This window comes from Berghia stephanieae, chromosome 3 (assembly GCF_034508935.2).
Source record: "Berghia stephanieae isolate SIO BIC M18660-M18661 chromosome 3, UCSD_Bste_1.3, whole genome shotgun sequence".
NCBI classification, from domain to species: Eukaryota; Metazoa; Mollusca; class Gastropoda; order Nudibranchia; family Aeolidiidae; genus Berghia; species Berghia stephanieae.
This window is the reverse complement of record NC_088362.1, coordinates 107,015,829-107,028,140: the sequence shown is the minus strand read 5'-3', so window position 1 is coordinate 107,028,140 and position 12,312 is coordinate 107,015,829. Positions and strand designations below refer to the sequence as shown.

General features: G+C 37.4%; 1 protein-coding gene across 2 annotated transcripts in view; it reads left to right on the top strand.

Annotated features, from left to right (window-relative positions):
* Positions 1-3,115: 3,115 nt before the first annotated feature.
* Positions 3,116-12,312, top strand: part of LOC144969105 (transmembrane protein 272-like) — a 30,993-nt gene continuing 21,796 nt past the window's right edge. Inside the window, exons 1-2 of one of the 2 annotated variants that reach the window (XM_078908164.1) lie at positions 3,116-3,346; positions 10,433-10,538. In XM_078908164.1, the coding sequence (XP_078764290.1) occupies positions 3,326-3,346; positions 10,433-10,538 (127 nt within the window). In that variant the 5' untranslated portion in view covers positions 3,116-3,325. Of the gene's footprint in view, positions 3,347-3,456; positions 3,618-10,432; positions 10,539-12,312 lie in introns of those variants that run through there. The other variant, XM_078908163.1, reaches the window with a different exon arrangement.

Genomic DNA, 12,312 nt, shown 5'->3' with positions numbered 1-12,312 from the left:
TCCCTCGTTTCTCCCTCTTTCCATCCCCCCCCCCCCCCTCCGCCAACTCTCTGCTCTCGATCGTCCCTCGTCTTCTCCCCTTCCACTCCCCCCCCCCCCCCCTCCCCACCTCCTGCCTCCGACTCCCTCGTCTCTCCCTCTTCCATCTCCCCCCCCCCCTCCGCCACCCCTCTGGCTCTTCGATCGTCCCTCGTCTTCTCCCTCTTCCATCCCCCCTCCCCCCCCCCCCTCCGCCAACTCTCTGGCTCCCGATCGTCCCTCGTTTTCTCCCTTCCATCCCCCCCCCTCCCCCCCCCCCCCTCCGCCACCCCTCTGGCTCTCCGATCGTCCCTCGTTTTCTCCCTCTTCCATCCCCCCCCCCCCCCCTCCGCCACCCCTCTGGCTCTCCGATCGTCCCTCGTCTCTCCCTCTTTCCATCTCCCCCCCCCCCTCCGCCACCCTCTGGCTCTCCGATCGTCCCTCTTTCTCCATCTTCCCCCCCCCTCCCCCCCCCCCCTCCGCCACCTCTCTGGCTCTCCGATCGTCCCTCGTTTTCTCCCTCTTTCCATCCCCCCCCCCCCTTCCGCCACCTCTCTGGCTCTCCGATCGTCCCTCGTCTTCTCCCTCTTTCCATCCCCCCCCCTCCCCCCCCCCTCCGCCACCTCTCTGGCTCTCCGATCGTCCCTCGTTTTCTCCCTCTTTCCATCCCCCCCCCCCCCTCGCAAAGCGGGTATCAACACAGAAAATTTATATTTTTCACCAAAAATCTTATTTTTTAAATCCTATAATAACGATACACAATGATTGGAAAGGACCCAAACCACCCCTTAAGGAAAATGCAGCATATCAGTTGGTAACTTCCGTAACTAATTCTTTTAATTAATTCGGGCTGACAATAATTATTTAGATACTCCCCCATTGTCAGATGCCGCCGACAGGACATTCTATGACGGAAATACTCAATCCATCAAACACACGTCTGATGACAATAGGAATCACCTTTGTTGGTGTCCTAAGTGAATATTATATATTATGTTTGTGTGTTTGTGTGTGTGTGTGTGTGGGGGGGGGGGGGGGCAGTAGTTTTGCGCACAGAAAAATCAATCAAAAGCGCCTGAAGCGGCCATGTGTAAGTGAGTGTACGCGTGTGTGTATGTATGTGTGTGTGTTTGTGTGTTTATCAAAGGAAGCAACAGTTGACAGTGATACAACGTTTCCACCACAAATAAATCAGAAGGATAAAAATTATAGTTTTCATAATTTGTGCTAGGTCTTCTCCAGCCATGCAGTTTTTTTTTAACACCCCCCCCCCCCCCCCCCCCCAAAAAAAAAAAAAGAAACAAACAAACAAAAAAAAAACGCCTTGATGAACCCAACCTTTATCTGGATAACGCGTGACCTCACCCTCTCACCTATGTCACGAGGTGGTGACCCACAACCCCTTCCCCTCCCTATGTCATTTGCTGCAGTCGGTAAAATATAAACAAAAATGATAGTGATTAGTGATTGCCGGATTGGAATATTTAGCACACAGCAAAAAACTGTCTCAATGTAGCCACGGTCCGTGCATGTATCAGTCATAGTAGTTTTTGCCAATTTTGGCGTTGAAAAATTTGGCATACTTTTAAGAGACTGAAAATCAAATCATATTGGGAACTTAAAAATAATAATAATAATAATAATGCGCATATTCCGAGGTGCATTTACTTGCAGGTCTGACAACACAATTTATTGTATGCTCATTGTTGTAATAGAAGTTTCAACTGATGTCCCGTCAGTGCATGCCATCATCATCATATCTTGTCGCGCCAGTGAGTCAGCCAGTCCCGGGCAGTCTGGTTGCATTCCCTCGGGTCAGCATTGGTGCACTGAGGTCCCAGCGAGCATTCGGACAGGATGTGGTCCATGGTCTGTCTGGGGTGACCGCATGGGCATTCAGTGCCCGGTGAGATTTTCCATTTACAGGGGTTGGTGGCGGTGTTTCCCACCTTTGCTCTAGCTCTGTTCAACGCCACCCAGTCTTTTCTCTTGAGGTCTGTGCCTGCTGGGAGCTTTTCTGTTGGGGGCTGGAGGGCATCGTTTGCTGTCTTGTCCCATTCTACCCATTTGTCCAGGCGGTAGAATGCTGAGTGGTCTGGGTGAAGGCTCTCTACTGTGAGGAAGCTTTTCCTTGATTTGAGCCTGCTTTTGGGGCAATTGTGGTCATGAAGGAGGTGTCTCTGGTCCAGTTCCTGTTTGTATTTTTGTATTTGGGCATGAGTTTCCCTCCGGATGTGTGGTGGGGCTATTCCTGCTGCACGGTAGACCAGTGGTAATGGTGTTGCTCTCAGCTGGCCCGTTACGATCCGGCAGGCGTTGTTGAGCTCGGGGTCTAGCTTGGAGGCATGGCATGATCGGGCCCATACAGCTGAGCAGCAGTACTCCGCAGTTTAGTAGCTGAGGGCCAATGCTGTGGTCCTGAGAGTTTTAGGGTCAGTTCCCCAGTTCATGTTTGCCAGCTTTCCAAGGAGGGCATTACGCGTGGACACTTTTGCCTTGGTCTTCCTCACGTGTTCTCTGCCATAATCATCGGAAGATGAAAGTTTTGGATTTGCAATTTTTTTTCATCTTCTGAAAGCATATATTATGCTCCCTAGCATTTTAATCTTTATTTGAAGTAAATCGGGTGATTTTTCATGAAGTTATGATCAGATGTATGGGAAAGGTATCCAGCAATTTTTCTCAAATTTTATACTTTTTCAACTAGCTGTAAATAATATTCAGAAGTGAAATTAAGCTTTGATATACATGAAGATGTACAAAATGGTTGATCTAACCATTTATAACATGAACTCATTTTTGATTTAAAAATTGACCTTCTAACTAAACTTGGCAATATCTCGTTGAAAGTAGGGGGAAAAGAAAACATACTAGACCAAAACTGTTGTATTGCATTTGTATTCTTTTCATAACTCAGACTTTGATTTCTATAACAAAACGATGTTGTTGTTTTGTTTGTTTGTTTTTCTTATCTAAAACATAATTAAGTAAATTTTACGTCTCTAATTTTTTCAAAACTGTATTTGGCATTTCTATAAATAAACAATCTGACAATCCTGAGTTGTCGCGGAGACTCCGTGTTGCACAAGGTAGGATCAGAGCGTGGCCTTCAGAGTTCACGAAGGCCACGATCAGAGTCAGGAAGTAGGAATGTAATGAAATCAATAAAGCGACACCCGATAGTGGAGAGAGAGTGAAGTAGCCAGTCTGTCGGAGTTCATCTACCTAATTATAATAGCTTTGACCACACCTTCCTGGATTAGCAGCCGCTGCACACTGACCCGAATAACCATTTGGTTTCATAACAATGTCTGAAGAAAAATCCAGAGTAAGTTAAGGCTGATTTGCTTGTTATGCTTTTACAAAATCGAACCGGATCACCTAAGCCAGTGTGTTGTATCTTGTTAGTCAATAGAAACAGCCGTCTGAAATAAAATACCTAGAGATTTATATTTTGTTGGTTGCGGGCCTTCATGTGAAGGCTGCTGGATTTTATTATCGACTTAATTTCTGTACCTGATTGAAACTTGCATTTGATTCCATTTTCATTCTCTTTTAAAATGTCCCAGGAAATGTCGGATATATCAAAAGACAACGCTGTAAGTTACTCCATCACCAAGACCAATAATGTGTTAAGCTGCTTTTTGTTTGTTTTTGTTTAATTTGCGTGGCTTTTGTTTTCTTGATCTTGTGTTTAAATATTGGTCAGTTCAATTCAGATTTTTCCCCCAACATTTTTTTCTTATTTGTTTTGCTTTGGGGTTATTTAATTTATCTCTTGAGAAATGAGACATACAATGAATGACTGGAAATCTGAATTAGATAGTTGTTTATTTTATTTTTTTTTTTTGAAAGACGCATTTTTATCGTATGCATTTATTTACAATCTCAATCATCACATGAGTATGCGTCACATTTTGAAAATGTTGTAGATCAGATTGCAATCTACAAATGATTTTAGTGAGTTTAACTTTAACTGGGACGAAAGGATAAATGGCTTTCATGTGCCCCTGACTTTAACTTTAATGGCAGAAAATTCTACAGAGAATGAGTTAGCGAGACTAACTGAAATCATCTGTTCATTACAGTAGATTTTTTTATGTCACCACCCTTCAACCTTCGACCATTTTAACATTGAACAATCCATTTTTACTTGGCATGTGTCATATATGTGTCAAAAGTGATATTGTCAGATTGCAACATTTCCAGCAGTGCATGCTGTTTATTGTTTCATTGTATTCTTCTTTCATCACTCATTGCCTCTCTGTGTCAGATTTCAACTTTCAATATTTACTCAGCTCTGGAATCCCCATCTTCAACCATTTTACTATTTATTTTTTTTCCAAATTATTTTTGTTGTTGAATTCATTTCTACTTCTACCCTCTATTTTACATTTATTTGCTCAATCAAGCAATCATCTGTTGAGATAATTTTTATGTAAAAGAAAAATTATTTTGGCTGATCTCACCACCACCATCACTGACTAAATTTCGCTTGGACCTATATACAACAAAATTGACTTTTTCCTTTTTTAACCAATCTACTTGGGGGACCAAATGGCAGAGTCTTCTATAATGAATAAGTATGGCACCTGAAGTCAGGTTGGAAAAAGAGGAGGGGGGGGGGGGGCGTGGGGGGGGTTTCCTTGGTTGAAGCCTCATTACTTGATAGTTTCTTTCCTGTGAAATAATTTGCCTCATAGTTGGAAAAGGTAATTCCTGTTGACATCTTAAGTTTGTTTTATTTTATTTCCAGAATTACGGTGTAAGTCACTCAAAAACAGAAACTCGAGATGAATTAAAAAGCAGAGTGCTTTTATTATAATTCTCTTTAACGGTGTTGACATCATGAGTTTGTTTCATGGATTATTTATTTTATTTCCAGAACGGCCAAGGCAATCTTTATAGAATGCGAAATGGTTGATTTTCCCTTTTTTTTTAAAATTTTATTTTCTCTCTTTTTTTTTTTTTTCTTTTAGATTTTTATTAAAATTGACCATTTGATTTTTATTCTAATCCTATAGGTCCATGAATGTCTATTATCTAAAAATAGGAAACATAACCTTACATTTAAAAGCGCAATATGTATCATGAAACCATGCTCGAAGCGCTTTACAAGGAATTCCTAGCCAACAGCAAGACTTAAAATGTAAGACAAGGCATGAGGTGATATCAGAATATTTTTTTCCGACAGAGACATTGCTGTTAATGGCCAGATCTTGTTTATATGTCAATCGAAGACATTCTTTCGTCAAACTCTCCCCGTCCTTCCCCGATTGATTGGCCAAAGTGGTGACACAGTAATGTCAAAGAAATTCTTTCTCTGTTACTTTTACCGAAATCTCTACCAAGTTGTCCAAACAGAAGTAATATTCTGTTCAGACAACCCCTCTTCTATCCTTGTGACAGGAATAGTCATGTGATCTTAACACACATACAAATGTTAGTGCAGAAGCCGCAATGTTTTAATAAAAATTCTCAAAACCATCTCTTAATATGATTGAATTGCAGCCAAATATACAAGATCATTGGATAATAAAAGTCTGAGTAAAAATGTTATGGCACAGCTATTATCTTAAAGGCTAGCCATGTACAGGCTAAACAAAAGTGGTCCTTCAGACCTCAATGGGGTTGATTCCAGTTTCTATTTAAGCAGACAGTAATACCCTTTGGTTAGGAAACTAGTCTACTTATGGATTGTTTCCAGCACAGATCCTTATAGGTCCTCTTCGCCAGACTCTATTTCTTCATTGTCTTTGTGATTTAAGTTTCTTCGCTTTTACAATCTAAAGCGCATTTATAATTGTACAAAACACTTTGGTCAGACCAAAATTTGTCTAGTCTGCTCTTGAAGCTATTTAGGGTTTTTGTCTAACATAGCACCTTCCTCAAAATTTGATAGATCAAGTTTCCCCCATCAATGATGGGTCTGACAAAACCTTGACTAGAACTATGACTAATCCTGGTCCTTTGCTTATGAGATGAATGCACTACCAAATAAACTATATTACAAATAAAAATAGGCGAGAGTAGGTTAAATTTAAACTGTAATGTGCCAGGATTTGCCTATCTCAAAGCACTATTTGTGGATATTGGCGCTATATCAAAATCAAAATGATAATAATAATAATAATAATAATAATAATAATAATGATAATGATAATAGTAGTAAAAAAGATAACTAGCATTGACAATCAGATTGACCAAAATTATAAAGGTATATTCTTTCATGCCTGTTAGATTGTAATGGACTTATTGTTATTTTCGATATTATTTCTTTAAGATTCATCCTTTACAGTTGTGTATTGGTCCTAGCTCGGATGATTTAGGAGTGCTTGTATATACTACATAGTTTCAAAGTGTGTTGATTTTCTGTAGCATTTGAGGTAAACACCTTGTTTTTTATTATAGGTTAGTCAGATTTTGCGTATTAATGACCCACAATACTGTCCAATAGAGGCTTATTCTAAACTTGTTTTCAGCTTCTCGGTTTTTTATCTTTTCCAATTGGAGAACTTGGACTTACTATATTAAATATGATAATAATTGTAGCAATTTGATTTGTTGTATTTATACTTTCCTCAATTTTTAATTTTTTTCCTTTGGGTTTTTATGTGTCAACTTAGAAATTGAAAAAAGATCAGCTAGATGGAATGATGCAAAAGACAAGCAAAGAAAATTTCTAGCTTCTATTTCTTCTGATAAACAATGAATTTTAAGCAGCACAGTAATAGAATTGCCATTGACAATTGAGAGGAATTTCCACCTCTTACGAGTAAAATGTGTTAGGAAAATCAGTAGTATAAGTCACATATAAGAGATGGCAATACGAAGTTTTTAAAAAAGAATAACTAGCAAATATGGCAATCAGATTGAGGAGAAGGATTAAAAGGTTGATATCTTCATTGCCTGTTTATTTTATAGGACTTATTTGGGTATTTTTCTTTTGATATTATTTCTTTAAAGTCATTCAATCCTTGTACAAAGTTGTTGTATTGGTCCTAGCTCGTGTTTCGTGGTGTTGTGATGATCCTCACATAGTTCAAATGTGTACATTTTGCTGTACATTGACGAAACACCTTTTTCTTTATTTTGGTTAGTCAAACTTTTGCGATCAATTAGATGACCCCAAACTTGCCAAAGAGTCTTAAATTCAAAACTTGTTTTAAATTTCGGGTTTTTTAGTCTTTTCGACAAGTTAGAACTTGTCTTAATCTATTAATATATGAAACAAAAGCTTTTAGCCAATATCTTATTTTGTTGTTTTGTATACTTTCCCTCAATTTTTATTTTTTTCACTTTGGGTTTTATGGTCAACTACAGTCTGTCAAAAGATCCTGATGAGATGATACATTTTATTGATGAGTACAAAATTTTATTTTGTTGCTTCTTTTAAAAAAAAAAATCATGCTTAGTTCTAATTCTATGTCCTGCTCTCATGGTCTTAGAAAATACGTTGGCGTAGTTATAAAGTAATTTATAACAATATTCAATGTCAGAAACTGGAATGAAATCTGGCAACATGTATATACGACATCTAACTCAACCGTTCATAAAAATGATAACCGATCACGAGTCACATCCTTATTTTGGAAGCGAGGATCTGGTATGTTGCTAAGAAGATTGTTTTACTTAATTCTGAATCAATGTAGTTTGTAGTTTTGGGACTAAATCATGTTTCCAACCAACTTGGAAATAGCCCCATCATGCATGCAAGTCATTGACTATTTGACTGGACACAGAACTTAGTGAGCTAAATTTATAAAAGCTCAGATTACACATTAGAAAGTCGTACTGCATTGAAGAATGTATCTTCAGGCTTTAACTGATGAGATTATCTAAAAATATTGATCTCTAATATGCACAGATTTTAGATTTATTGATAGTACAGATTGATCCCGAACTTTGTTGAGAAATCTAAAGGGTCCCAATTGCTCATTTGATGGGAGAGCACCTGTCTCCTAAGCAAAGGGATTAGAATCACTCGCGTGCAGACTGAATTTTTTTTATGACCCCTCTGGTAACGTGACTAGCATTTTGCTTGTCAACTTTTCTAGAACATTATGATTTACCTCGTTTAAATTGTTTTAATTCTCTTTGTTTTTCTCATTAAGATATTAATCAGAATAAATACAAGTGAAGAAAAAACCCTGAATCATGCACGATCTTTAAATTAGGACATTATGGTTACTATGTAATTATAATTTTGTCTCTTTTGAATAATGAATATAATCTATTATATTTAGTCTTTCTCGCAACCCACTTTTATCTCATTGTGTGTTTGCTGTTCACTTATAGTGTTATTTGTGAGGAATGCCCAATAGTTTATCGCTGTTACTATTTTAGGATTCACTTTTGTTTCTCTCACACAGTCACACCATTGTATTGGATGGTGACATTTATTATTTGCCTTCTTGAATTGGGACAATACGTTGATGATCAAATTATCAAAGGTTTCTAATTCTAGGTTTACTGGGAACCAGTTTTTTCGAGGGGCACCTTGACCAACTGCTTTTTTTTTTTAATGTTTTGGACAGAACATTTTAAAATTCAAGTATAGATAGTATGTTAAGAGGTGCTTCAACTTGTTAAAACTTGTTAAATCATACATCAGAGACTAAAGAAGTTCATGTTTAACTCTATCACGCATAACATGAATGGAAATTGAACAAATGTGTTCGATTGTTCATTTATGTGAAAATGAGTGTATTAAGAATATTGACAAGTTGAGAATAATCTTGGGTCATCAATATTTGAAATAAAATGATAAAAAGTTTTTTGTCCTCTTACCTGGTGCAGTTGCAGCTGCAGCAATTTTTTTTTAAAAAAAAGGACTTAAGACTCGACAAGTGATGGTATGCAGCCTTGTCTGAATTGACTCATAATAGTAACCCTTTTATATATATATATATTTTTGATTAGAAATTAAAATCTCATTTTATGAGAAGTTCACTAGATTAAATAAAACATCCTTTTAATAAGATATACATTTGTTACATCAAAATTCTCATGCTGTATTATATTCTCCCTTCATCCGCCATTATTGTCAAATGTCCTGATATGATTTTATTCAATAATTCATGTTAACAGATATTTTTCGTCTCTGTATGCATATGCACGTTTTGGTGAATGTGTGTGTCTTTGTGAGGGTGTGTGTGTGTGTGCGCGCGCTTGTATAAATGGATGTGTGTACAAAAAATGTTTTTAATGTTTTACAATTTTGTGCCCCTAGAGCTGTTTTGTCAACGGGATTGTGCGCTATACAAATAAACTTTATTATTATTATTATTATTATTATTATATATATATATATATATATATATATATATATTATATTATATATATATATATATATATATATATATATATATATATATATATATTTTATATATATCTCATCAACTACACAACTCAATGAATCAGGTCATTCCTATGAGATATAGGGGTAAAGTTAAACTCAGCCACTCGGGTTTAAGGTCAACATAATTATGGTTTAATGGATTGCTTTGATAATGTCTTTTCCACATTAAAAGAAAAAATCAAAATGTAAAATGTTTAGTTTACGCTGGTCAAAAGGATCTATGTTGTTGCAAAAATTGCCAGATATCAATTTATTTGTGGAACAATATTAAGTAAAACTGTTGGGGAAAACGCTTACAAATCGAATAAACTTAGTGTTCTCTACAAAAAGAAAAAAAAAGAAAAGAGAAATAAAGCGTAACTTAATTTTTGAAATATTGTCATTTTGAGTTTAGGTCTAAATATTTCATGTTATACACATTTTCACTTTTGTAACTTTCAAAATTTCATAAGTTAAGATAACTCTCTACCTATTGCTACCCTTAGCTATAATGTCATTTATTTAAATACATATCTAATGTCTTTTTACTCGAATCCAGTGTTCAGATAGGGGTAGGTCGATGTGTTTTGCTTAAAAGTTCTGTAAATTTATGTTTATCCTCTGGATAGGCAATCCTGATCAAAAGCCATTCTAGTCATCATATAAATGTACATCAATTTTTTAAACATATGCGTTATTTAAGCAGATATCATGTAAAATTCCAAAGCTTAATAAAGATTTGTGCACAAGATATTTATTTTCAAAGTAAAGAAAGTGGGCAGGAAAACCGTGTTGTTAGATACAATTTCATATATATTGATTTTTTGATTAGCTAAAATGGATTGGAATAGATTCATGAATTTGTTTCAAATATTTTTTTTTAAATTTGATCAGTTTTTATTAACTCTATTGAAATCTTTTTTGAGCATGAAGATAGTTATTAAATATCAAAATCAGTTTCAAAAAATAAATAAATACTTTACCCATAACGTTTGATTTATTTTATAGGAGGGTTGAAATGTAAGTTTTTGGTGTCTGTCATATTTATTTTCAAATTGTTATTGTTTTGTTTAGGCGTATGAAGCTGACCCGGAAAACCCTCCTGCCTACACTGAGAGGACTAATGTGGCCACCGTGTCTGGGAGCTCCCCGCCTGATTACAACACAGCTTCATTCCAAGGTGGGGCATCATTTGCTTTGGTCCTTGACTTGACTTACTTAGATGCCTTTCGCGTCTCGACCGAAAGATCGGGTCGCCTTGGCTGTTTCCAGTATTTCCTGTGTGAGGTGTCTCCAATATTGCCGGTCCTCTGCTAGGGTTCTCAGATTTTCAAGGTCCCCTGCCGTTATGAGACTAATGCTTTGTCCAAGTGTTGTGAGGTTTTTGTTTAGGATCACAGGGAGTGTTGTGATCGGTCTTCCTCTGAAAAGGTTCCCGTGTTTTTGGAAGTATCCCGACATGGCTTGGTTTGCTGGTATGTTTTTGTTCCTGCGTAGTATGTGACCGAAAAGTTGCCATCGTTGTTGTAAAATGTCAAGGGAGATTGGTCTTTCTTTTGTGATCTTATAGAGTGATTCATTTGAGATCTTTTTGGGGTATTTGATGTCTAGTACCCTTCTTAGCTGTGTGCGATGGAAGGCATCCAGATGTTCTTCTTCGGATTTTGTCAACGCCCAAGTGCCGCAGTTATACAGAAGTACCGGTTTTACAAGAGCATGGTACAGTTTCAGTTTGGTTTTTCTCTTTATTTTGTCACCTCTAATCCATACATTGGTGAGTTTACTGAGTGCGGCGTTTGATAGCTGTTTTCTTCTTTGTACATCCTCGGTGTCTCCAATTAGTGAGCCGACTTTCTTTGTTCTTTTCCATTCCTCTTTGTTCCTCGATATTGTTGTAAATTCGGTTTTATTGGCATTGACTTGGAGGTTATATTTCATGAGGGTATTTTGTATGATGTCTATATTTGCTGGTGTTGATCCAATAAAATCGACATCATCTGCATAGGCGATTTCTCTAGGGATTGCATTCTCAATATGAGTCGTTGGTTTTGGAATGACTTTTCGAACTTCTTTCAGAGCGTGTTCTAAGTATATTGTGAACAGAATCGGGCTCAGACTATCTCCTTGGGGGGTCCCGATGTTACTTTCGAACTGCATCTGTTTTGTGGCCCCGTATATCCTTGGTTGTATCTTTGTGTTGCTGAGGAGAAATCGGATTATTCGGAGCTTGTCTTCGTCTACTATTTCTGTTAATATCTCCAAAAGTTTTCCTCTGTCGATCGTATCAAAGGCTGCGGACATATCGATTCCGGTTATTGTTATGGATATGTTTTCTTTGAGTGACTTTGCTGCCAACCATTTATGTGTCCATACAACGTCCGATGTGCTTCGGTCTTGGCGAAACCCGCTTTGGCTATGTGATAGATAATTTTCTATTTTCGGTCTAATTCTGTTGAGGACAATAGTTGACAGTGTTTTTCTTATGGTATTCAGTAATGTTATTGGGCGCAGGTTGTTTACGGGTCCTTTCGTTTTTCCTGGTTTTTGTATTGTAATTAGGACACCGCTGTTTATGTCCCAGTCTTTGTGTGTTGAGAATGTTTTGTTCATTATGTTTGCAATGCTCAGATCCAGGGAGAGGGTACCGCATTTCAGCAATTCAGCGGGAATTTCATCTTCGCCTGGGGATCTGTTATTGTTTAGGCACTTTATGCTATTTCTAACTTCAGTTGTTGTGATGCGGTTGTTTAGGTCTCTAGGGTTTCCTGAGAAGGGCGATATTTGTGAGACTTGTTTGTGAAATTTCTGCTGGAAGTGGTCAGTTACAATGTCAAGGATATCGTTGGGATTTGTGTGTCTGTTTGCCAAATTTATCCTGTAGTTTTGGGTTCTCGAATGGTTTTCGGTTCAGAGATTTCGTCGCTTTGAACATAGACGATGCGTTATTTTTGGAC